Source organism: Narcine bancroftii, chromosome 9, assembly GCF_036971445.1.
Source record: "Narcine bancroftii isolate sNarBan1 chromosome 9, sNarBan1.hap1, whole genome shotgun sequence".
In the NCBI taxonomy this organism is placed as follows: domain Eukaryota; kingdom Metazoa; phylum Chordata; class Chondrichthyes; order Torpediniformes; family Narcinidae; genus Narcine; species Narcine bancroftii.
Genome location: NC_091477.1, coordinates 53618985 through 53646878, shown reverse-complemented (window position 1 = coordinate 53646878; position 27894 = coordinate 53618985). Strand labels below are relative to the sequence as shown.

At 43.7% G+C, this 27894-nt stretch overlaps 1 protein-coding gene across 1 annotated transcript in view; it reads left to right on the top strand.

Annotated features, from left to right (window-relative positions):
• LOC138743649 (slit homolog 3 protein-like) overlaps positions 1-27894 on the top strand; it is a 726007-nt gene that overhangs the window by 74732 nt on the left and 623381 nt on the right. The window contains exon 4 of the mRNA XM_069899177.1: positions 18101-18172. Within this exon, the coding sequence (XP_069755278.1) occupies positions 18101-18172 (72 nt within the window). The remainder of the gene's footprint in view (positions 1-18100; positions 18173-27894) is intronic.

Genomic DNA, 27894 nt, shown 5'->3' with positions numbered 1-27894 from the left:
CACAGTAAAAGGCCCTGTCAGCCTACAAGCCCGTGCCACACAATGAAACTACAGTCCCCGGTACGCTTTTGAACAGTGGGAGGAATCCGCGGCCTAACCCATACTGAAACAGGAAACGTATGAACTCTTTTACAGACAGCGCGGGATTTGAACCCCAGTCCCGATCGCTGGCACTGTCACAGCATTGCGCTAACCTCTATGCTAACCGTGCTATCGCTCTTTTCCTCAGATGTTGAGGTATCTGAGACTAGTTCGAGGCTTGGATTATTAGGTGTCAGTGAGAATCATGATCTGGGGGTTCCCAGTTATGTGGATAACCTCCTTGATTTCGAGAAGATAAACATTTGATGATATTTAATGTTCTGATTAAATGAGGGGATTTTTAATCCACTGTCTGAAAATGCAAACCTAAGGCTCTCATATCAGATAGAAGGTGGGAATGTGCTCTGATCTTGAATGTACTTCCTGAAAGCTATGGTTGCAGTTTCAATGCATGACATAAATCCTGAAGGGGGGAAAGATATTGCAGAGCAAAGGAGCGGCAGGGGCTCTCACACTGAGTAGCCATAGTCATGTTTCTGCTGAGTAGTTCCTGGTTCCCTTGAATGCCAGATCCTCCTAATGCTGGCAAACTTTTCAGAGTTCAGTGATGATGTGAGTCTATTCTTGGAGCTGTTTTTTTTTTAAAAAAAGACTAGAAACCCAAGCCTTTAAAATGAAACAAATATGACCGAGATCCTCACAGCTTTGTGAAGATTTCCTAATTAATTCTTTATTACTTTTGTGACGAATTTAATAAAGAGTGGTTCCACTATTTTCTGGTCCTGTTGTTCAAAACTAAATGTAACCTGATAGACAGCTGACAGGAGAATATATTGCAGTAAAGGATTCAAACCATCTGAATCCCTCACAGGCATTTATGATGAGGGCTATCTTTGTTTTCTGTAATAATGAAACTGGTGGATCCTGCAAAGTGACAGGTAATTTAGCCCCCTATATTTGGGCTGATATGGGATTAGCCTCTAATTTTTAGATTTCTGTTTTTATTAAGTCAACTTTCTATTTTATAAATTCTTGGGAAGGAGAAGTTATTGTCTTTCCATGCCTTGCAATTTAACATCAAAGATCAATGAATTCCAATTAGGCACTGGACTTTGTGACAGCAATGGTTTATACTGTAGGGCCAAGAAAGCAGAGGCTGTGAAAATTAATTCAAAGTTACCATCTGTAAAACCAACCCCAGACTCTCAATTCCCTCAGCAAAGCTCACAGATAATTGAAAGTGTGAATAATAACCGTCTGCATAATTGAAGCTCTATTGCCCTGATCTTGTTAATATGCACTTGATTTTGTGCTGCTGTTTTCTCTCTATGTGGCAGACTTGGCCCAGGTGGACAGTTACGTGGAACATTATAATAAAGGGTGATTTTAGCAGAAATCTGAGGATACATTTCACGATCACTAGATCTATACAGGAAACTGTAATTGGACAGCTTTATAATCAATACCACATTGTTCAGCATATATTGGGAACAATATATGTTAACAAAACATATACATTATATATTTTTCTTTGGCTTGGCTTCGCGGACGAAGATTTATGGAGGGGGTAAAAAGTCCACGTCAGCTGCAGGCTCGTTTGTGGCTGACCAGTCCGATGCGGGACAGGCAGACACGATTGCAGCGGTTGCAAGGGAAAATTGGTTGGTTGGGGTTGGGTGTTGGGTTTTTCCTCCTTTGCCTTTTGTCAGTGAGGTGGGCTCTGCGGTCTTCTTCAAAGGAGGCTGCTGCCCGCCAAACTGTGAGGCGCCAAGATGCACGGTTTGAGGCGTTATCAGCCCACTGGCGGTGGTCAATGTGGCAGGCACCAAGAGATTTCTTTAGGCAGTCCTTGTACCTTTTCTTTGGTGCACCTCTGTCACGGTGGCCAGTGGAGAGCTCGCCATATAATACGATCTTGGGAAGGCGATGGTCCTCCATTCTGGAGACGTGACCCATCCAGCGCAGCTGGATCTTCAGCAGCGTGGACTCGATGCTGTCGACCTCTGCCATCTCGAGTACCTCGACGTTAGGGGTGTGAGCGCTCCAATGGATGTTGAGGATGGAGCGGAGACAACGCTGGTGGAAGTGTTCTAGGAGCCGTAGGTGGTGCCGGTAGAGGACCCATGATTCGGAGCCGAACAGGAGTGTGGGTATGACAACGGCTCTGTATACGCTTATCTTTGTGAGGTTTTTCAGAAAAAAAAACCAACTGAACATTATATATAAAGCATTAGAAATAGACATTCTACTACTGATTTAATTTTGCCTCGTATGTGTGATTCAAATTTGTATCTCCTGAATTGCTATAATAGACAATGCTCCTTGAATTAAATTACTAATTTTTGTAATCTATTTGCCCATCTATAAGACCTATCTTCAGTGTTAAATGGGACAGTGCAATTAGTTTTAATTTTTTAATTTAAATTTAGTCATAAAATTTCCTCATGCTATGTTTTCTTATTCCTTAAGTACATTGGGATTTTGACATGACGAGGAAGGTCAGCACCCCTAATTTCCTTAGATAACGTTACTTTAGTTATGTAATATGGTTGGAGTCTGTCACTGATAAAGAATGTACTGTAGCTGTAGCTACGATGAAAGACTCACAACCACTATGATGGAGCCTCTCAACTTCCCTGAAGCGCGTGCTGGGTTCAAGCCACGATGCAAGGAGGTCCTCTGACACTGCCATTTTCTCGCGGCTGCCTCGCCACGTGGTGGTACAAGCCACACAACTCTCCCAGAACCAGCTTATGCGTCCCGCCGCTTGGGCAGCTGGCCTCTGCATTTGGGCTGGACCATTTGAATTGGTTGACTGAGGTCCAGGTGCGCCGCCTTGAGGCAGTCAACCATGAACAGTTCGCTTTTATCCCCAGTGTCCAACATGAAAGTCTTGCCATATCGCTTTAGGACTCTGTAGGGACCTTCCTAAGGGTGCTACAGGGGCACGGTGTGCGAGCCATGCTGGACGAAAACTTAGTTGGCCACATCCAGGTCCTTGGGCAGACGGGACAGTCGGCTACTGTGGTGGAGAGGGGGAGCAAGTGAGGTGAGCTTGCTGTGGAGGTCTTCCAACAAGGTTGGATTGTTGGTTGCTGAGTCCCGACCGAAAAACTCACCGGGAAGCGACAGCGTCGCGCTGTAAACCAACTCCGTGGATGATACCCACAGATCCTCCTTCAGGGCCGTCCTGATGCCAAGCAGCATCCAGGGCAATTTGTCTGCCCAGCCGGAACTGGTGAGATGGGCCATGAGGGTTGACTTCAGGTGCCGGTGGAATCATGAATTGGGTGCCTCTGTCATTGGTAATGTGCACCAGGGCTCCAAACCTGGTGAATCAGTGAGCGAGCAAGTTCCTGGTGCACGTTTCGGCCAAAGTGTTCTTGAGTGGGATGGCTTCCGACCACCTCATAGCTTGGTTGACCTCCATCAGCAAGTAGCACACCTCCCTGGACACCGGCAGGGGGTCCATGATGTCTATGTGTATATGCTGGAACCTCTTGGCTGCGGAGTCAAATTGTTGTATCAGGACCTTTGTGTGACAGTGGACTTTGGAAGCCTGGCACTGCATGCAACTTCTCGCCATCTGGACTACCTGCTTTTTGAGCCTGTGCCACATAAACCGCTCTGCCACCATCCACATCGATGTCTTGTTCAAGGGGTAGGCTAGGTCGTGGACCATGCTTAAGGCCCGCAACATCCACTGTGTCGGGACTACTGGGCGCAGTGAGCTGGTGGAAATGTCGCAGAGCAGCGTGTCTGGGCTGTGCAGCAAAAGGATGTCCTGGATTTGGAGCCCTGTAATGGCGGTGCAGAGGGCCTGTGTTTCCGTGTCCTCCCTCTGGGCCTGTGCCAATTGGGCATAGTTTAGGCTGAGGGCGAGGCTGTAGATTGCAGGTCGTGAAAGCGTGTCAGCCACCACATTGTCTTTACCTGCCCAGTGTTGGATGTTGGTGGTGAACTCCGACATGTAGGATAGGTGCCACTGTTGGTGAGCCAACCAGGGATCTTTAGCCATTGTGAGGGCTTGCGTGAGTGGCTTGTGATCATTGAACGGTCTGCCCTCCAGGAAGTACTGGAAATGTCTGATGGCCAGGTATAGGGCTAGGAGCTCCCTGTTGAAGGCACTGTTCTTGAGTTCCGGGGGCCAGAGGTGCATGCTGAAGAAGGCTAGCAGGCACCACTGGCCATCAACCCATTGCTCCAGCAAGCCCCCACTGGCTGTGGCTGAGGCATCCACCGAGAGAACAGTGTGGGCCTCTGGGTATGGGTGCGGCAAAAGTGCCCTCCGCCTCATCCGACCACCACTGTCTTTCATGGCAATCAACGAGAATAATGGCTGCATGATGCATGCCACCCTGGTGAGAGACCGGTGGTTGAAGTTTACCATGCTGACGACCTCCTGCAGGCTTTTGAGGGTGGTGGGTTTCGGGAATTGGCGCACGGCTGAGACCTACTCCAGTGCCAGGATGGCTCCAGCCGCTGAGATGGTGTGTCCCAGGAATTGCAGGGTCTGCCTGCTGAACTGGACACGTTGACAATGAGGCCAAACTCTGCCAAGCAGGTGAACAGGGTATGGAGATAGACCTTATGCTCGTCGTGGCCTTGGCTGGCAATGAGGATGTCATCGACGTAGATGAACACCATGTCCAGGTCCCTGCTCACCACGTCCATCAGGTGCTGGAAAATTTGGGCTGCGTTCTTTAATCTGAAGGGCATCCGCAAGAACTCGAACAGTCCAAACACGGTCTTGCCAATGTCTTCAGGGTGGACTGGAATTTGATGGTAGCCCCTAACCAGGTCGACTTTCAAGAAGACCCGGGCACCGTGCAAGTTCGCTGAGAAGTCCTGGATATGGGGAATAGGATATCGGTCCGGCATAGTCACATCATTGAGGCGATGATAGTGCCCTCAGTGGCGCCATCCCCCAGAATTCTTGGGGACCATGTGGAGGGGGGAGGCGCAGGGACTATCGGACCTGCGGATGATTCCCAGCTCCTGCAGTCAGGAGAACTTTTCCTTGGCCAGTTGTAGCTTTTCCGGGGGTAATTGCCTGGCCTTGGCATGCAGCAGGGGACCCTGAGTGGAGATGTGATGGTAGACTCCACATTGGGGCATGGCGGCGGTGAACTGCGGCTGCATGATGGAGGGGAATTCATTGAGTATGCTGGAATACTAGTCCCTGGGAGCACTGATGGCAGCTATCTCTGGCTTGCAGGCTTCTGTGACATCGAGGTGGACGGACTGAAAGGAGCGGGTGTTGACTAACTGTTTGCCCTTGATGTCCACCAGCAGGCTGTGCATTCAGAGGAAGTCGGCCCCCAACAGCGCCGTGCCCATTGAAGCCAGCAAGAACCTCCACCGGAATTTGTCCTTCCTGAACTGGATCTGCGCCCTGCGAGTGCCGAAGGTCTTGATGGCGGATCTGTTTGCTGCCTGCAGAATGGGGCCCCGTGGTCGGGTGCGACTCTCAAGGGCAGTTGGGGGTAAAACGCTCAGCTCCACTCCGGTGTCCACTAGGAAACATCGGCCAGTGGACGTCAGTCACATGCAGGAGGCTGTTTGCGTGGCCAGCTGCCACAGCCATCAACGGCGGATGGCTGAGTCATTTCCCTGAAAGGCACAGTTCTGCCTGCACTTATGGGCTTGAGTCCCTCAGCGTTGGTGGTATAAGCACCAGGTGGGGTGGTGTTCCTCTGACTTGCGCTTGGGGGGCGCTTGTGGCTGACTAGGCCCTGGGTGGGTGATCTGGCTGAGGGCAGCCTCGTTCTCCTTCTTGGTTCACCAGAGGGTGTCTGCATGGGCCGCAACTCGCTGTGGGTCAGAGAAGTCCTCATCCGCCAGCAGGAGCTGTATGTCTTCAGGCATTTGCTCAAGGAAGATCTGCCTGAGCAAGAAGCACGGCTTGTGATCCTCTGCCAGCGCCAGCATCTCAATCATTAGGGCCGATGAGGTTTTGTCTCCCAACCTGTCCAGGTGCAGGAGTCTGGAGGTGCGCTGTTGTGGGGTGAGACCGAAGGTGCCAAGGAGGAGGTTCTTGAGGGCGGGGTATTTACCGACCTCTGGCGGGTTGTGGATGAGGTCGTCCTCATCGAGTACACTCACGACGTGGTAAAACATCGTGGCGTCTGAAGAAATGTTTCAGAGGCGAAACTGCGCTTCCACCTGCCTGGACCATTTACGTGGGCAATGTGTCCAGAAGGGGGTCAGTTTCTCAGTGACTGTATTGATCTCTGCAGGATCCATACTGAGAGTCCAGAAAAACGTCTGGACTCGTCAGGATCACCAATGTAGCTACGGTGAAAGAGACTCACAACTACCACGATGGAGGCTCTTAACGATCGTTTATTTCAAAACTCACGCGTGCCGCTTGTACCTTTTTCCCGATGTGAAGAGGGCATGGCCTGGATAGTGGGGGTCTTTAAGGATAGAGACTGCTTTTTTTTTTAAAGGCTTATTCTCTTTGAAAACAAATGAATTAATCTGTGCATCTGATGATCATGTGATTTTCCCCCCTGCCCCCAATATTTTCACGTTCTCAAATTACCACTGGAGATGTTTATCTTCATTCAGCATAACTTTGATGGTCAATCTAGCGAGTTCCCTCATCTTCGGTTCATGAATACACCTAATTCATCTCGGTTTGTTGCACTTAGCTTCTAAATAGGAAATTTACTTTTCAGATGTCTTATTCTACTCTGCCCCTCCCCATTCTATTTTGCATGCCTTTTACTCTATGTAGAGAAGATTAACATAGAAGTAAGATTTGGGATCAGTAAATATGATACTTAATGAAGATTTTATCTTCTTCCCTCAGTTCATGAGGCAAAATGCTGCTTCAGAGTCTAATGGCAGTGATCCACAGTGTTTGGCTCCAACCATTAGCCTTTGTTGCAATCACAATAGGGCCGTCAATAATTTCATTTCATTTTGGTTTATGCTGCATAGACTTCCTGGAGACTGCATGGGTTCCAATTCAAAAAGCACAACACTTTGACTAAAAAGCTCTTGTCAAACATACTTTTGTGACTGTTTCTGACATCTGATTTTACTTTGTAGACTTTTTGGAGTCTTTACGATGGAAAGGAAAAACACAAATGCCATGGATGGTTTTCCTTGTCTCCTCTCCTCAACGATAGTTGAGCAAGTTATTGTCTCGCACATCAGAACAGCGCTGGCATGGGATGGGAGTGAAGTTTCATTTGCCCAAAATCACAGCCCTTGCTTCTCATCTGGAAACCAGATGGTGCAATGTGTATTTGACTTGGTTAAGCCACACAAGAGTAAATAAAGAAATAAAATCAGTGTCTCGTGTCTTGCAAACATTGCCAAGCACTCCACATAGGGGAGTGCAGAGGCATTTAACGTTGACCGCTGTTGGAGGAGCAGGCTTCACAGATGTGTGCTGCACACATCGGCTTAAGGTCATAAGGCAGAGGAGCAGAGTTAAGCCATTCAGCCCATCATGCCTATTCTGCCATTCAAATCATTGCTGACATACGCTATTTTTCCTCTCGACCCCATTCTCCTGCCTTCTCCCCATAATGTTTGTCAACCTTTAAATCTACCATGCGACTTAGCCTCTACAGTTCCCTGTGACAACCGAATCCACACTACCCTCTAGTTGGAGAATTTTCTCTTCATTTCTCATTCGAAAGGGATACTCTTTTGTTCTGAGACTGTGCCCTCTGGACCTAGACTTTCCCTCTGCTGGAAACGTCTTCTCCACACCCACTCTGACCAGCCCTGACATCAAGTATTCCTGTCGTACTTGATGATTATTGACTATCCATGTTGCCCACCCTCTGTGAATGACCCCATTGCCCTCTAAAACAGCTGAGAGATCCATAAACTGCATTTGATTAACTAGAATTGTCCTAAATTGACTGTTTGACTCAAGGAATTGCATGCTTTAAAGATTGAGTACCTCAATCTTTTCGTGTTCCCAGTTGAACAAAAATTTTGCTGTATTATTCCTCATGGCCCCAGATGGAATCCATATTCAAGCAAGTGTGAATCTTCAGGTGGAGAAACACAAAAGCTGCAGATGCTGAAATCTTGAGCCAATGAAGAAGTGCTAGAGGAACTCGAAAGGTCAAACAGCATCTATTGGGTAGAAATGGTCTGGAAAAGTTTTAGGTCTGAACCCTTTATCAAGAATAGGGGAAATCGTTCATCAGAGGGAAAAATAAGCTTTGGGAGGTATTGATTGAGATGAGCCCAAATGCCTTTACAAGATGCTCCAGTCAGGGAGATCTGAACAGTGCAGTATAGGTCACTTACACTGAAGGGATGGAGCCAAACCCTCTTTAAGAATGAGCTGAATTGAGTTTAAATTATTTTAAAGAGCTGATATTCCCCCCCCCCCCCACCCACCCCTTAAAATTATGTCCAGACATAGTATTTCAAACTTCCCTGATAACGTTTTCCTGACTTTTCCTTCATCTATTGGGAAGTTTGTCTACCCGGATAATCTCCAAAACAGCAGACTTGTCATCACTGACCCCTGTTCTCTGGAAAAGTGGCACAAAATCCTAGTTTACTCCTGGCTTTATACATATAAACTCTGATCTTATAAATTTTGCTTAGAAGTAGAGGTTTACAGAGAGGTTCCTGTGTTCTGTGCATGGGATATTTCGAGCTGGAATCTGCTGGTTAAATGGAGCAGGCAGGACCAGATTGGAATTAATCTGGTTTTAATCTGGGTGGATAACTCTCATTATTGAAATTACAGAGGGAAGTATTCATTCCGATATATGAATTACACTTTATTTTCAATTTTCCAGGCAACAAGTTCCATGGTTTCCCTATATGCATTTGTTTTACAACTGAAGAAGCAATTTGCATGTCGATCCTGTTTTCTCTCTCCAAATTTTGACACTCCTTGTGGTGTCAGGATCAGTCACATCTTCCATTTTCATTCCTGCCTCTGCACTGTTTAGGTTCCCTCTTCACTCCCATAGGCACAGATGGAGGAGCTGCTGCCTACAGCTCCAACAATCGAGGTCCAATTCTGACCTCTGCTAGCGCTCGGGTGAAGTTTGAATGTTTGCCTTGTGACTGTGCAGCTTTCCATTGGTTGCTCTGGGGTTTTCTAATCACCTCTCAGACCTATGGGTTAGTTTACTAGTAAATTGTGGATGAGTGGTAGACAGGGCTAGGGGGTGATGAGGTTGAGGTGAATGTGAGGAGAATGGTAGAAGAAATGGGATTTCTTTCTAAACAAGTATAGACTCACTGGTCTGAATGGTGTATATCTGTGGTTCTCAATGTTTTTCTTTCCACCCACATACCACTTTAAGTATTCCCTCTGCCATAGGTGCTCTGTGATTAGTAGGGGATTGCTTAAGGTGGTATGTGGGTGGAAAGTATTATGAGCCCAGAGGATCCCGAAACCCAGCAGCAATAGATATTCACCAAGACAAATGGTTACTTAAACAAAAATTGCTTTTAATTATCTTTAAACATGAAAATAGAATCAAACTTTAACTTATCACTATTGACTTAACTAACCTCACTTAACCCCCTTCTAATTCTAAGCCTACATGTGTGTAATGTGTGCGTAATCACCGGTTGCAGGCAATTCTTATACTGTGCACAGAATTTAACATGTATAAAGTTCACTAGCCTTTGGTGCTTGAAAGGTTACTGCTCAGGAAGATTCTTGTCTGTTTTCAGAGAGAGATTTGTTGTTCCAGGACATCTACAACTCTCTTCTTCTCTTTGGCTTGGCTTCGCGTACGAAGATTTATGGAGGGGGTAAAAAGTCCACGTCAGCTGCAGGCTTGTTTGTGGCTGACAAGTCCGATGCGGGACAGGCAGACACGGTTGCAGCGGTTGCAGGGGAAAATTGGTTGGTTGGGGTTGGGTGTTGGGTTTTTCCTCCTTTGCCTTTTGTCAGTGAGGTGGGCTCTGCGGTCTTCTTCAAAGGAGGTTGCTGCCCGCCAAACTGTGAGGCGCCAAGATGCACGGTTTGAGGCGTTATCAGCCCACTGGCGGTGGTCAATGTGGCAGGCACCAAGAGATTTCTTTAGGCAGTCCTTGTACCTTTTCTTTGGTGCACCTCTGTCACGGTGGCCAGTGGAGAGCTCGCCATATAACACGATCTTGGGAAGGCGATGGTCCTCCATTCTGGAGACGTGACCCATCCAGCGCAGCTGGATCTTCAGCAGCGTGGACTCGATGCTGTCGACCTCTGCCATCTCGAGTACTTCGACGTTAGGGTGAAAGCGCTCCAATGGATGTTGAGGATGGAGCGGAGACAACGCTGGTGGAAGCGTTCTAGGAGCCGTAGGTGGTGCCGGTAGAGGACCCATGATTCGGAGCCGAACAGGAGTGTGGGTATGACAACGGCTCTGTATACGCTTATCTTTGTGAGGTTTTTCAGTTGGTTGTTTTTCCAGACTCTTTTGTGTAGTCTTCCAAAGGCGCTATTTGCCTTGGCGAGTCTGTTGTCTATCTCATTGTCGATCCTTGCATCTGATGAAATCTACAAATAATTCCTTTTTAACCAGCTACTTCAGTGTCTTGTTGATAAAACTTGCCTCTTTAGGGCTCTCCAGATGATAACCTCTTTCTTTCAGTCACCACAGAGTTCCATTTTGATTCCTTTATTCCAAGTGAAACATTAGACAGCCAGTCCTCTCCTCTTGCATAAACCACAAGGGCTTTGACCAGGCCGTCTTACAAATGGGATTTACATAAGCTTGCCAGCTTGTTCTGTCCCAGTCCCAGCTGCTTCTGAACAACAAGCTCTACTCTGGACAACCTTTGCTCCAGCGAGATCTTTTGTAAATAACAATCCATTAGTGAAGTATCTTGAGTATTCTTCAAAGCTCTTGCAAAAGCAGTATTTAAAATAAGATCTGTTTTAAAGTGTTTGTATGTTACCTACTCTAACAAACCTTTCCCAATTTATCTCCCCAAAACATATTTATATACTCTGTCACAAAACAAAATGTTTGAAAACCACTGTTTTAATCATACCTGATTGATTTGTTATGTGAACAGTTTCATAACTCCAAAGGAAATGGGCCAATGACAATTTTTCTCAAGCAAAATATTTCAGTAATAATTGGGTCTAGAGTAGTGATTCTCAACCTTCCCTTCCTACCCACATACCACCTTATGCAATCCCTTACTAATCACAGAGCACTGATGACAGAGGGGTTACTTAAAGTAGTATGTGAGTGGAAAGAAAAAGGTTGAGAACCACTGACAATATGATGATGGAGAATGAATTTCTTAAAATATTTTGACATTGTGTTTTGCAAAGAGAAGACCGGGAGGTTGGCAGTTTAGTATCGAAATAGCTGCCATTTTTGCCCTTACAATCCTTCCAATTACGAGATGTAACACAGGGGTACTTGATTGGAAAATTAGAGGGAAATCATAATTGCCAACATTTTTTCACTCCACACCATAATTTCCAACCCTTCTAAGTACACATTTATCCATCTCCTCCACGCTAATGCAAATCAAAGAATCAAATGCATGTGCTTTCTGCATGTTCCAACTGGGCATACAACAGATGGCAGAAAAAATACATAAAGAATGCACCTCGACAGTTGTAGCTTATGTTCTGAACATGGATTTCACACTCATAAATATTTGGCTGCTGTTTTTATTGGATTGGCCTCAATACATGTTCCACTGTGATTAAAGGTTAATTGTTAAATAGACATAATTTGATCTTTGCCAAACATTTGATCCACTGTGTTTGACTGCACGTCTGATTGTATCCTCTTGGTATTTTGATGCAGCAGGTAAAGCCACTGTCTCAAAACTCTGGTATCAAGGTTCAGCCTTGGCCTCTGCTGCTATCTGCATGATGGCACGGTTGGTGCAGTGGTTAGCACAAGGCCTTTACAGCGCCAGCGATGGGGACCAGGGATCGAATCCTGTGCTGTCTGTAAGGAGTTTATGCATGCTCCCTGTATCTGTGTGAGCTTTTCCCAGGGCTCTGGTTTCCTCCCACCATTAAAAACGTATCGGGGGTGTAGGTTAATTGGGTGTAAATTGGGCAACATGGACTCGGAGCTGAAATGGCCTGTTACCATATTGTATGTCTAAATTTAAAAAATTAATTCAAATTTACACGGTCTCCTTGTATCTGCAGATTTTCCCCAGGAACTCCAGTTTCCTCCCCTACCCAAAATTGGTGGGTTAATACACAAAAGTGCTGGAGAATCTCAGCAGGTCCTGCAGCATCCACCTTTAGCTCCTATGTATGCTGAATTTCTCCAACACTTTCGTGCATTAACTGCAATTGCAGCATTTGCAAATTTTCACTTGAGCTGGTGGGTTGATTGGGCGCTGTAAATCGCCCCCAGTGTGAATGTGGATTCTGCCTGGGAAAGTGGGGAGAAGAAAATGCAAGTAGAATTGAACTGTTTGTCAGGTGAATCCAGATACACCTGACAGTAAAAGGCAATTCATGCACCATCCAGACAAGTCAACTTGTATTAATAATAAATAAACAGGAGTGAAGAAGCAAAGAAGAAATCTCAGAAAGTCTCAGAATTTGGATAATGCAAACTTCAGCAAGGAGTTTACGATCTACCACAAATTCCTATCCACAGTTAACTGTAATAAATTTGAATGGTGTTTTTTTTTGACCTTCCCATGTGGATTCTCTCTGGATGGCTGCGATTCAAAGTTCTGATCTGAGTTTATATAATTTAACTTAAAATGCATGATGGTTGACAAACTTTTTCTTCATTTTGCCTGATTGAAGCGACACGTATATTTTGGCTTGTGGTTCTGTGTGATTGACTGTATCAAGTTCAAGTTTATTATCATAAGATAGCACAAGTACTACATGACGAGACAGCATTCTCTGGCAGCCGTGCTCTGACAGCCCCACCGATTGCACAGTTATATTTCACAGCATAGTATGCCGTTCTCCAACAGCACTGGTGGCGTGTTCTGACAGCCCCACCAACTGCCCATTATATTTCACAGCAACTACTCGACAGGTCAGAAAGACATGTGGAACTGGCCAGATCATTCGAACAGGCCAAGCTCAAGAACAACAACCTCAAAGCCAGTGAGCTCGCTCACCCCAGGTGACCCCTTCCAAGGATCAGCTGCTCCTGCTACCCCAGCCCTAACGGCTGCTGCTTCCCATGCTAGGGAGTGCTTTATCTGTGGCAAGGGCCAGCATCCCTGATTTTGTTGCCAGCTAAAGACTCAATGCATACCAGCTGTGGCAAGAAAGGGCATTGGGAGGGGAAAGCCTGGATCAGATTCCAGCCATAAGCCTTCTGCCCCAAATTCACCTGAACTCACTTGCTGCGCTTCACACTGATGGAGAGTGGCAGTGGCAGTGAGGAAATGGCGCGAAAAGGCTCAGTGACATCTTGCCATGACCCAAATTCAAACTCTGCCTCTGTCATCGACAGAGGAGGAAGGAGGGTGACCATCTTACCCATGCAGGGCAATCCAGCACGAGTGAAGAGTATGAAGTCTCCGGGGCTCTAGTCCAGGACAGACCTCACCAGTTCAGCAACTCCATAGTGACTGTGAAGATAAATGGACATTCCACTAAATGCCTAATTGATACAGGCTCTACAGAAAGCTTCATAGACTCACAGACCATGCAAGAGCACAACTTAATGATGTATTCTTCCAATTATCACATATTCCTTGTGTCCCATTCGCATTCTACAGGTGTTCAACAACATTGTATAGTACATCTGGCATTTGAAGAGGAGGAATTCTGTAAGATTTGCCTGTGTGTTCTTGATGAATTGTGTGCTCCGGTGTTATTGGATCTGGACTTCCTGTGTCTCCTTAAAAGCATGTCCTTGGAGTATTCTGGTCCCATTCCCCCTGTAATGGTTTGGAACAGAGGGCCCCTAAAATCAGAACCCACATGCAGCCTTTCCACACTGAATATCCACACCCCCACCTCTCTTCCCAAATCTGTCCTCTGGGTGCAAATGCATTGCTACCAAGAGCAGGAGGTACAACACAGTAGAATGAGATTTCATATAGTCTGAGACACAATGTCTGTTCAATGAAAGTATCATCGAACCTAGCACCAGCCCGTGCAGAGCGCAAGTGGTAATGGTAAAAGGGGAAAACCAGTCCAGGCTAGTAATTGACTATAGCCAAAATATTAATCGGTACACACTCCTGGATGCACATCCCCTCCCTTGAATTTCAGACATGGTGAATGATATTGTGCAGAATCTAGTCTATTTGACAATTGACTTGAAAGCTGCTATCACCAGCTGCCAATCCATTCTGAGGACCGTCCATATATGGCATTTGAGGCTAACTGTCGTCTCTATCAATTCTGGAGGGTCCCTTTTGGTATTACTAATGTGGTTTCTATCTTCCAGAGGTAGATGGACAGAATGGTGGATGAATATGGGTTGAAGGCTACCTTTCCCTACCTCGATAACATCACCATCTGTGGCCATACCTTGGAAGAAGACCATGACACCAACCTCAATACTTTTCTCCATGCTACTAAAGCCCTGAATCTCACTTATAATTCGGACAAGTGCACGTTCAGGACTAAACATCTGGCTATCCTTGGCTATGTGGTGGAGAATGGCATCATTTGCCCCGATCCTGATAGGATGTGCCCCCGTGAGAGCTCCCCATTCCTAGGACCACAAAGTCTTTGAGAAGATGGCTGGGATTTTTCCTCCTATTACAATCAGTGGATCCCTCAATATGCTGATAACGTTTGCACCTCTTGACTGAACCTAAATGGCTTTTAACTACCTCTGGAACCTCATTGCGAAAGCTGCCATGCACGCGGTGGATGAGAATGTACCTTTCCAAATGGAAAGCGATGTTTCGGATGTAGCCCTAGCCACTACTCTCAACCAGGTGGGCAGGCTGGTTGTATTTTTTCTTGGACACTTCAAGTCCACGAGCTCCAGAACCCATCTGGGGAAAAGGAGGCTCAAGCGATTGTAGAAGCCGTGAGGCTCTGGAGACACTACCTGGCTGGTAGGAAATTTACGCTCCTCACTGACCAGCACTCGGTCACATTCATGTTTAATAATGTTAAGTGGGGCAAAAATCAAAAATGGCAAAATTGCTGGGTGAAGGATCGAGCTCTCCACCTACAATTATGACATTGCCTATTGGACAGGACCCCTTAATGACCCTCCAGATGCCTTATCCAGAGGAAGCTGTGCCTCTGCCTACACCAGCCAACTGCGGACTCTTGCATAATGAAATCTGCCATCCAGGGGTCACCTGCATGGCTCATTTTGTCAAGGCGAGCAATCTGCTTTACTCCATGGAAGATGTCAGGGAAATGACGAGATCTTGCCAGGTCTGCGCAGAGTGCAAGCCACATATCTACCACCCCACAAAGGCGCACCTGATCAAGTCATCCAGTCCCATCGAATGGCTCAGTGTCGATTTTAAGGGACCTCCCCCCTCCAAAAGTGGGAACAATTTCATCCCCTCTATCATTGATGAGTTCTCCCGCTTCCCATACGCCATTCCATGTCCAGACACGTCCACTTCATCAGTCATAAAGTCCCAGCTGTATTCAAAGTGACTGGGGCTCATCCTTTGAGTGTCGAGGTATGTCAGTTCCTGCTGCCGAGGGGCATCGCATCCAGCAGGACTACTAGCTACAACCCCTGGGGGAATGGGCAGGTTGAAAAGGAGAATGTCACAGCCAGCAAGGCTGTCAAACTGGCCCTGAAGTCAAAAGGCCTTCCAGACTCACGTTGGCAGGAAGTCCTCCCCAGTGTATTCCATTCCATCTGGTCGCTACTATGTACCACGACCAATGCTACTCCTCATGAGCTCCTATTCAATTTCAAAAGAAGGTCGACATCGGGAACTACACTCTCAACTTGGCTCACCTTCCAGTCCTTCTAAGGAAGCACGTGAGGAGAATCAAGACCGACCCTTTGTTGGAAAGGGCGAAACTGTTCCATGCCAATCCTACGTATACCAATGTGCAGTACCTGGATGGCAGGGAGGACACCATTTCCATCAGGGATCTGGCACCTACTAGAACAGGGTGTCCATTGGCTCAAGTGCCCTGCGAGCCACAGAGCTCATTCTCGCCAGCCCCCAGTCAGGGCCTCAGGGGATTCAGTTCAGGAGGAAAGTGCATCTGTAAATTTGTAAATAACTGTATATTTTTCAACTATTTTTCTGAACCCATGTTCTCTGTCTTCATCCACAGACCCTATATTCTACAGGAAGGGGTGAATGCAGTGAACTTGGATTGACTGGTAGTGTGTTGTGCTGATGGCTGGCTCCGCCCCATCTGCTCACGTATAACCCTGATTTTCCACCTAAACCCAGAACCCTTCTGTGTAACCTTAGTTAGAAGCTAATAAAAGTGTTTGTTCTCCCTCCAGTCGTGAGAGCTTTTATTCGCGCTACACTCGGTTTGTAAAGTTGAATAACAGCATTGACAGCACCCTCTTCTGCTGATGGGATCGCCATTGGTTTTTAATATGCAGCAGTATGCTAAACTACAACCTTGTGAGAATTCAGCTGCTGTCACCTGAATTCAGTGAGTAGCACCTTCGCTGCCACACACAGCCTGGTTTCAAGTCTTTTAAAGGATTGTGGGGTAATACAGCACAGAAACAGTCTCTTGTCCCTCTGTGACTGAGCATCCATTTACACTGATCACATTTCATCCTCTCCATATACCCATTAACTCCCTGCAGATTCTACCACTTCTCTCAATGGCACAAGGACAGCTTCTTCCCCACTGCCATCAGATTCTGGAATGATCAATGAACCAAAGACATTGCTTTGCTATGACCTGATGTGTTCTATTTTTATTTATTGTTGTAAGGTGGTTTATATGAACGTTTGCCCTGTGATAACAATAAATTCTGATTCTGCAATTCCAATTGTGAGCCTTTATTTTAACATAGCAGTGAGTGAGTTAAGCTGCACGTTTGTCCAATCAGTGCCAGTCTTCAGGTGTCAGAAGCTGGGTTTTGATCTGAAATGTTGATTGGGCATTTCCCTCCAGGAATTCTGTCTGATCCGCTGAGTTCCTCCAGCAGTTTGTATGTTGCTTCAGTTGTCGGAAGGCTGCCAGCTTGCTACTTAAAATGCTGAAGTCACATCCTGAGCATGCTGTCTAGACACCAATCCATTTGAAGAAAACGGGCAGCTAACACAGAACCAAAGCTTGCAGGGAACTGCAGCGTCAGGCAGCAGAAAGGAAGTTGAGACCTTTTCACAACCATTGGCTTCCTCCTGCACCAAGCAACTTCCCTCGATCTCCAGCCCAACACTAATGCCAGAGGAAGGCCCTTCAGGAATGGCCACCACTTTCTGCTCTCTCTATTGGGATTGTGATCAATTCTGACTGATTTGAATGTACATTGGTGCCCTTCCACCCAAGCTTGAGATGGTTTTCGTAGCCTTCCTGATTCTTTTTGAATTAGATCTTTAAGTTCTGTGGTTCAAAGGATGTTGAAATCTCTTTAGTCATATTCAAAGCTGATTTAAACTGGGTTTTTGGACCAATGCAAATCCAGGACTCTTATTATATTAGGAATTCAACATCTTTCTGGTGATGCTGAGAATAGCTGATTTGGTTTTTTTTACCTTCTGAAAGTATGTGAAACAATGTAATGTTTCTAATTGCTTTTTAAGTATATTTCATTCTGTTTATTGCACATTGCATTGGAAGCTTGATTGAACTCAGTGCATTATAGCATATTGTGTCATGCATAATAAAATCTTCTACGTTGATGATACAGCTGACGATAGCTTGGTGTTGTTGTTCATTGTTTTATAGATTCCAGGTAACCTATCTGGATTGACCACCTTACCTGTTGGATAATGCAATAACTTGTACACTTGGTGTATTGCAATGCATACTTCATGGAATTATTTTGACTTTAGCAGAGTACAGATTATGCTGCAATATCAAATTATGAAGAGATATTTCAGAATATGTCAGAATATTTCATGTTATTGGTGGAGATTGGAAAGTTTGTGGATCAATAACGTTTTTGAACTTGCTGCTGATGCTATGCTTGATCTACAATACATCACACGTGTTGATTATTTTTGTTCTAAATATCTTCATTAGGCGACTCAACAAGAATAAACTTCAGATTCTTCCTGAACTGCTCTTCCAAGGCACCCCGAAGCTCTCCCGACTGTGAGTAACCAAAAGAAAATGGCTTTCTGCACATTTTTCCTTGCCTATTTTTTTTTATATAAAAATAATTGTCTTTTGGAATTGATTTAATTTGCAAAGTGGCAGTGCAGCGGTTGGAAAAAAAATGGTCTAGAATGTTTCTGCTCAGTTGATCATTCAATGCCTTGTTTGTTGGAGTTGGTTGGCCTGCCATCTAATGAGGAAACTAAAAGAAAAAGCAATTTGTTTACGCTGTTGACCGAACCTGGGTATTTCACGAAAGTTTAAGATGTTAATTTGTATAGTTTTTAAGATGTTTATTTTCACTTACTTCATTGCCAAGTGGAAGAGTGCATTTTAAGTGCAAAATCAACTACCCCCCCACCAACAATGATGGGTATCTCAGTACTATGTGAATAATTAAAGTTGCACACTTCAGCAGTGGCATTTATTGAGTTAGGCTAAACAGACTCTCCTCTTTCACCCCCATGAGAAGTAATGGTTTGCAGATGTGTTATTTCATTCTTTTGTCTTTTGCTAACAAGTATTCAATCAGGACTACAAAAGTCACGACTGCTCATGGATGATCCTTCAGAAAGTGACAACACTCCGCTTCAGAAATATTGCTGAAATAATTAGAGTTTTCTCTCAGGAAACAATGAGTTTAAGCCCTCACGAGAGCCATGAGTGGCTCTTTGTTTTATTTAAGTTATTCTCTCCTGATTTATATATTAATGTAGATTACAGCCGCTACATGTGAAGCAGCATTTTACTAACTGGCTTGTTGTCAATTCTCGTACTATTGGCAAAATTCCATCTCATTGCATTGGGAGGGGAATGCTACCAATGGTGTTGATTGCTTCTTGTTTTCTGCTATTATCTTTAAAGCTAAGCACATTCAGTGGTGACAGGAGTGCTAAAAGAGGGACCAAATCTTTTTATCTCGCTCCCTGGTAGTAACATGACACATCCTAGGTGAGGATTTTCTTTCAAATTTCCATTTAATTCCCTCTGTGTTACACAGTTCTCTGGTGCCCTGGCTCCTTGTTTGCCACTGAGCCTCTTTTTTTATTTTCTCTTGACCCACATCCTTAATTCATAAAGCTATATAACAATTACAGTATGGAAACAGGCCATCTCGGCCCCTCTGGTCCACACCGATTTAAGTGATTCCTTTGGCTATTTTTACATCGAGGTTGTGATATATTCAGGATAATGTGAACTGTTTTGTAACCGAATAAGAATACACCCTTCTCACTGTAGTGCACCACTGTGGGGTGTATGTGAACAGAGTCCTGAGATGATGGAAGGCATCAGTAAGTAAAGTCTCTTCTGTTATTTGAATCATGCATCTCTAAGAAGCCTCCCAAGAAGGTTGTGGAAATGCATAATAAAAGCAGAAAATGATGAAAACTCTCAGGTAGAATCTATAGAAATGAAATCGAGTTAACATTTTTGGTCAAATTGTAATTTTTTTTTCATCCACACATGTTGTAGGTCTTGCTGAGCATTTTATATTTTGATTGCAGATTCTCAGCATTAAACAATTTTGTAATGTCCTTGTATGTTGCTGTTGAAAAGAATCACAAAACAAGGAGAATATTCATCAATGTATTACAGTATTGTTACTCGCAAAGCTTTGTTGCAGCAGTATGTTGTGGCAACAGCCCAAGGAACTAATCTTCCAAATGTTCCTTGCTCCTGACTTTGCCAGGTCAAGGTGACAAGGTGCCAAGTAGAGGCCCAACTTTCTCCACTGGAAAGGAAATAAAAGAGTTACTATCTGGCTGCTCTTAAAGCACACTGGTAATTGTTGGATAGTGGTCCTGGCAGCTGCCTGTCTGGCCACCCATGTACCGACTTGGCTGGAATTGCTTCTTGGCCTAAAAGTTATAGGGAAAGGGTAGAAAAGAAACAGCAGCTCAAAGCAAAGACCTACAGTCCCAGCAAGACTGATTTCTGACTGAGCAAAATATGACACACTTGAGATTTTATTACCCCATAAGTCCAAGCTTGCCCTTGTAAAATTATTATATTTTGTATCTATTTTAAAGCAAGTCCTAACTTGGTGTGAATATTTTCCCTCTTTGCTGACGATTTTGGCTTTGAAACCGTCAAGAAATAGAGACTGCATGCTTCTAGAGTTTCCCCAAACTGCTGAGCTTGAACTGTCAAAAGCCAGCAGCTTTGATGGCTCGACTGTTCTGGCCCAGAAAAATTGTTATGTTTACAGCTTGTTTGACTTTTGAGGGAGCTGTGGACAATTTTTTCTCAGTTGTAAGCTGCCCATCAAACTATATAAATTGCCTCCATTATTTTATCATGTGTACCGCCAGGCATCAGTGGATAAAACAAACATCCCGCTGTTCCATCCACTGCTATTTCTGTGTTGACCTGCAGGCTTAACCTGTTCTTCATGCCATTCTACTACCTTGTTCTTACAAATATCGATTAGAATTTGCGCTTTAGAGAACTGGTACTGGTGCTCTGTGATCCTTGCCAATCTGCATGCAAATCTAGGTATGGATATTTTCTTTCAATGTTGATGTTCCCAGTCTCAAAACAGACAGGAAATAGAGTCCAAGGCCCAAAGATTTAGTGGGAGCTGGATACATGGGAGCACTTTGGAATGCCTGAGAGACTAGTACTTCCTCTCACCTTACTTATTTCTGTTCAGAGTTTGTGTTAATAAAATGAGGTAGGTAACTTTGTGATATGTGAGTTAGATCAGTGGATTTCAAATTGACCCCCCCCCCCCCTAAACTCACATCGCACCTGAAGTAATCCCTATGCAATCGGTGCTCTGTGATTAGTAAGTGATTGTTTAAGGTGGTATATGGGTGGAAAGAAAAAGTTTGAAAACCACTGTTTCAATCGTCCCTAATTGACTGGTTATGTGCACTGTTTCATAACTCCAAGGAAATGGGCCAATGACAATTTTTCTCAAGCCAAATATTTCAGTAACAATTGGGTCTAGAGCAGTGATTCTCAACCTTCCTTTCCCACTGACATCCCACCTTAAGTAATCTTTTACTAATCACAGAGCACCGATGGCGTAGGGATTACTTAAAGTAGGATGTGAGTTTAGGGGGGAAGTTTGAAAACCACTAAGTTAGATAATAGCTAACTACAAATGCCTGGGCATCTCTCAATCTACACGTTACTTTGAAGTAATTTAAACAAGGAAGCATTGAAAGCTATGGGTCTTAACTACTGTGGGACCATCCGGAATAGTCTCTGGAGCAGAATATTTTAATTTGCTCGCTTGAACTCAAACCTTTTGTAAACAGTTTTCATCTTCAGTTGAGCAGTGTACAAGTAATGTAACAACGTAACAATTTAATACCATATTTGAAGGTGGTCGAAAGTGACCAGCCTGAAGGTGCATTTCCCTGAGCAGCATTCAGATCTGCAGCACAATGGGGTGGATTGTATATATTGGGAGAAAGCTCCATATAGTGGGAACATGAAGATTCTGAAGCAGGATCCAATGTGACTCACACAATTTCCCTTTCCTGTAATTTTGATGACAGAAAGACATATGGGGCTGAGAATCTGCCCAAATTCTTGATCTGTTGAAGTCCATTGGAACCAGTAATTGGTAAAGTACCCTTGCACAGCTGATGGACCAAATTCAACGAAACCTCGGTGAAGGTTAAGTCGCAGTTGTAGTTCTTACTGCTCCACAAAAATACTGATCCCCTATATTATACATTTCAGCTGATCAGTGAATGGGTCCAAAGCCAAATTATCTCGATTAAATGTAAGAGTGGAGAGGCTTCTCTAATCCATATGTTCTGGACGTGTCCTCGCCTTCAAAAATACTGGAGCGATGTGTTTCAAACTTGATCTTTAATTCTTAATGTGAATCTAGATCCCTGTCCTTTGGTTGCTCATTTTGGCACAACTGGAGAGGATGATGTTCTTCTTAACTCCAACTAGATGCTGTACTCTGTCTTTTGCCTCCTTTGGCTAGACCTGCAACACTGATTGGATGGAAGGATGCTGCCCCATCCACCCATGCTCAATGGTTGTCCTGTTTAAATTTAGAAAAGACTCCTTACTCATTTAATAAATATAAGGTTTCAAATGCTGAAACCTGAAGTATTTTCACAATCTTTAGGTATAATATCAATTCTGAATTTTAATATTTGCTGTTGTATTTTCAGAATGAAGTACATCTTTAGCCATACAACATTGATTTGGGAATAGGGTTCAGAGTCACGTTACATGAGATTAAAATGTTCTATTTTATATATTTGTATATTTATGGGTGTGATATATATGCTTTATAATTTGCTGAGTTATACAATCTGTCATTATTATTATGTATTCCATAAATGTTTTTGAAATATTTATGAAAAATCAGTAAATATATTGAAAGGAAAAAGAGATGAGGTAACATGGCTTTGTGCATTGTAGATCATGTTTAACTAACCTGAGAGTGTTTTTTGAGGAGATTGCCTGGAAAGTTGATGAAGGAAGGCTGTGGATGTTGTCTTCATGGACTTCGGTGAGGCCTTTGACAAGGTGCCACATGGCAGGTTAGTCTGGAAGGTTTGGTCACTTGGTATGCATGGTGAGGTAGTGAATTGGATTCAACATTGGCTATACAGGAGAAGCCAGAGAGTGGTGGTGGATAAATTGCTCCTCAGGCTGGAGGCATGTGATAGTTGTGTGCCTCAGGGATCGGTGCTGCGACCATTTTTGTTTGTCATCTATACCAATGATCTGGATGATAATGTGGTTTGCGGATGACACAAAGATTGGAGGCACTGTGAAGAGTGAGGAAAGCTTTCACAGCTTCCAAAGGGGTCTGGACCAGCTAGAAAAATGGACTGCAGATAGAACTTAATGTAGCAAATGTGAGATGTTGCATTTGGAAGGACAAAACAAGGTATGACAGACATGGTAAATGGTAGGGCGGAGTGCAGTAGAACAGAGTGCTCTGGGAATACAGATATATAATTCCCTGAAAGTGGTGTCACAGGTGGATAAGGTTGTAAAGAGAGCCTTTATAAATCAAAGTACTGAGTATGGGAGTTGGGATGTTATGTTGAAGTTGTATAAAGGAGGCCAAAATTTGGGTATTGTGTGTGGTTTTGGTGACCTAATTATTGGAAAGTTATCAATAACATTGAAAGATTGCACAGATTTACTAAGATATTGCCAAGTTTTGAAGAACTGTGTTACAGGGAAAGGTTAAACAAGTTAGGATTTTATTCCTTGAAGTGTAGAAGAATGAAGGGAGTTTTGATAGAGGTTTACAAAATTGAGGGGTCTAGATCGATTAAATGCAAGTTGGCTTTCCATTAAAGTTAGATGGCTTACAAATCATGTTTTTAAGGGTGAAAAGGGAACATTTTAAGGGGGAACTTCTTCACACTGAGGAGGGGGACGGTGAACCAAGCTACCAGCTGAAGTGGTGAATGTGGGCTCGCTTTTAAAATTTAAGAAAAATTTGTACAGGTACATGAATGAGATGGATACGGAGGGAAATGGGCTCAGTTCAGAACAAGGGGACTAGGCAGAACAATGAATCAAAACAGACTCTAAAGAGCTGTGATGTAATGTTCGATGGTTCTAATCAATGCAAGCACAATATGGGTGAAGAGCTATTCTTCAATTAATGCCAAACTGCTGAGATTTTCTGCACAAAACAAAGGCAAATCTATAAATCTGAAATAAAACAGAAAAACACTGGAGATACTCATCTGGTCGGGAAGCTTCTGTTGAATGAGGAGCAGAGCCAATACCTTTTTGTGATCATCTTTCAGCAGCTGTTTGGAGGAAAGTTCAGCAATTTAGAACTTTGTTTTTCTCCCTCTTCATACATTGCCTTATCCACTGAGAGCTTCCAATATTTCTCTTCCATCCTTCAACCATATATATCAATGGATATATTTTGGAAACAAGGCCGATGGTTCACTAATTACATTCACCACTTAATTGCTGCCAATATTTCTATTGATTAGCACAATCTCTCTCATTTTTTTCTTGTCTTTTCCTGTTGCAATGCCTCAGTGAGGTGTGGTGGGTCATTGGCTATACCTGCCTCCCATTTCTAGCCCCATCCTGTCCTTCAGTACTGTACAGTTTGTGTGGTGCTTGCACAGTATTCCTGTGTGGATTTCCCTCAAGTTGTCTAGTTCCTTCCAAGGCCTCAACGGTGTCCTGAATACTAGTTTGATCGGGCACTGTGACCATCTCTGAATCTTTTGGTGGATGGTCGAAAAGAGAACATGTTGAATGGAAATTGCCAAGGTGAAGTGACTGATGGGATTACTGGACAAGAGAGCATTGGTACTGAATGGGCTCCTCTTTGACGTGAGAAGATATCAGAAATGTTTAAGATGGGGTAAAGTTCACCATCCTCTGGCCCACATGAGCTTGGCCTTCTGGTCAGTGTAAGACCACAGTGCAAAGATTCACAAAGATTTGGCAACCTTCCTCACAAAACGCACACAACTATTTACCATATTGCTGGACAAGAATAAACACACACCTACATTATATAAATAATTGAAGCAGAACACTTGATATGCCTTGGTATAAAAAGAATCCAACATTTTGCTGTTTCTAACATTCCAGCAGGAGGGAAAATGAAGTTGAATATAATTAAACAACAATGACATTTAAATGCTTGAATAATAAGCAGTCAACGGCCACTATTTAAGCTGGTCTTCTCACTGGAACAGAACTAATTTAGCACCGTTTGCCAGAAGCCAAGCCATGTGTCTCTACATGACTCCCAAATGAAATTGTATCTCGCTTAAACCTGTAAAATGTAATGGTTATTATTCCCTCATCATTCATTACTGCTACATGTGTGATTTAAAAAAAAAATCTTTTCACAATTGAGGTTCAAAAGAATTTTACAAAGTTGATAGATCAATAAAACGGCTCCCAAAAGGATCCATAGGAACCTTAGGTTGTGACTCCATCTTTCATCTGAGGTGAGAATGTCAACACAGTAATTGAAAGCAATGCTGTTTGGATGTCAGCAACAATCTGCTTCTCATTGGAACCCAGCCATTGCTCAGTTCAGAATGTTTCGTTCTCCTCTTTTTAACTCAGGAATAAAACCACTTGGATCAGATAGCATAGAAAGATTATTTTACTCTCTGGATTTGTTTAAAAGTTAGGAGTTGTTTGAGTTTCATATCTGTGTGACAGACTGATTTCATTTGAAGCTGCTCCTCGAATCTCATCTCCAGGGTATTGAATCCCTGGATAATATTTCGCCTTCACTGGATATATTTTTACCCTAACCAGGGCTCTAGGCCTTAATCACTTAAAATGCAAATTCAGTGATTGCTTCAATGCCTGATATAGTTATGGACTTGTTGATGAGGTAACATTTGCTTTCTATTCTGATATTCACTTCATTTTGCCTTTGTTTTCATGGTTGAAAAGATTAGAACAGCTATTTTACTTTCAAAAAATGCAGGCCCATTATCTATCTATCAATTTATCTACTTATCTATTGATACATCTCCACCTCCATCTCCATATCTATTTATTATGTTGCCCATAATTGCTTTCATTGTACCAGGCTTGGCTGTTGGTTTTGAAAGTTGGACCTTGCATGCCTTTTGGTCTCCCATACTTCTGGTATTTTGGGTGGCCAATCCATTAATAGGAAATAAATATAAGAACTGGTTTGCACAGTCAGTTTGTTTACATTTATTATCGGTTTACACTTCTTTTGACTGTTTATATATTCACCCTGTGGACAGTTTATTTTTGCACTGCCTAGTTGTGGTGATTCTGCTGCACCCACAGGAAAAAAAGAATCTCAAGGTTGCATATTCTCTGACAATTAATCTGAAACCTGAGCAGAGAAATAAGGTCTGAGTGAACTTGGAGAAGAATGGGGAGGAAAGAATGCCTATATTAAATGGGAATGGGTTTGAGAGGACACACACTCTGTGAATCTGGGGCAGAAAGAAAAGAGAGAAGGAAAGAGAAAGAGAGAGTGCCTATATAATGAAAGAGGGCAAGGAAAGAGTTTGGGAGCAAGGGAGTACTTCAGCAGATGGGATAGCAAGGTGGTGAGGGCTTGTATTAACACATGGCCATGAGAACAGCAATTCCTTATGTTCTATGGACTAAGGGGAACATGAATGAAGCAGAAAATAGGAGTGAGTAGAACATTTGGCAATTAAATATGATCAGGCCTCAATCCCTTTAATGTGCTAGGTCTTTAAAGGCCTTCATTGCCAGCACTTTCAAAAATTAATCATCATTATTGTTAAATATCCAAACTTCATAACCTTACAGGGTAGAGAACTCTAGACCAGTGGTTCTCAACCTTTTTCTTTCCACTCACATACCACTTTAAATAATCCCTATGCCATCAGTGCTCTGTGATTAGTAAAGAATTGTTTAAGGTGGTATGTGAATGGAAAGGGAAGGTTGAGAATCGCAGCGCTAGACCCAATTGTTACTGAAATATTTTGCTTGAGAAAAATTGTCATTGGCCCATTTCCTTTTGGAGTTATGAAACCGTGCACATAACAAGTCCATTAGGTATGGTTAAAACAGCGGTTTTGAACCTTTTTCTTTCCACCCATGTACCACTTTAAGCTATCCCTTACTAATCACAGAGCATCTATTGGCATAGGGAATACTTAAAGTGGTATGTGAGTGGAAAGCAAAGCGTTGAGAACCACTGCTCGAGAGATTCACCAAGGAACCAAGAAAAGGTGGTATCTGAGTAAGGGTGGGAGGGCAGAGCTGTTTCTGATAAAAGGGGATGGTGTAGTGTGAACAGGAGGTTGAAGGTAACAGCCCAGGCAAGCAATCTTTGGAGAAAAGATCAATTGACTCACGATAAAAATGCAAAATGTAATTTAATTTTTTTTGACATTTCCTCTTTATGCTGGAAATCCTATGAATGCAGTAAAGTGCTTCACAATTATGCAGAGTTTGAATGTTGGAGAGAAGCAATTGTAACTTCTCTGTAATTTCTGAGCTAATGAGTGGTCAATGCTGGTAAGGTTTCAGCTGTGCACAAGGAATTCTAACTTTGTCTTCAATGCACTTGTCATAATTTAAGAGATCCCAGACCAAGGGGAAAATGTATAGCCTCCCTGAGGGAGGTGTGTGTGCTGTGTTAGTGGGTAATCATAGTTTCACAACTGACGTGAGGCCCTTGGGCTACAAGTCATGTGGTCAGTGACCCTTCATCTGACGCAGCCTGAGAAGTACGATTTTGGGTTTAAGACCATTTACTAGAAACAACTACAGCTGCACATCTTGTCGCCTGCAGCCGACATATACACTTTACTGTGGCTTCACCATAAAAAAAGTTTGAGCTAAAGAGACATCTTGCATGCTGGGGACTGCTGATCTGAAGCCTCTTGCACAATGTCCATCAAGCTGGTATGCAGACAGGGTGAGGTTGGCCAGCATGGTAAGAAGTCCCTTCGGCACGACTAGAATGAACTGAGCTTGTCCCATTTGTCTGTGTTTGAACCATGTCTCTCTAAAGGTTTGGACCTGCCAAATGTCTTTTAAATGCTGTAATGACTAAGAGGTACTTCAGACAATTTCTGCCGATGGTGAATCTGTCTGCCTGACAGCCGGCAAAAGCAATTTCATGTAATGTGACCCTGTTTTATTACAAGGACAACAAATTGAATCCTGAATGCACCCACCTGTTTTGAAATGATTGCAATCAATGTTTTGGATGCGAGAATGAGTTTTGGAAATGTTGCGCTAATCACATGCCACTTGGG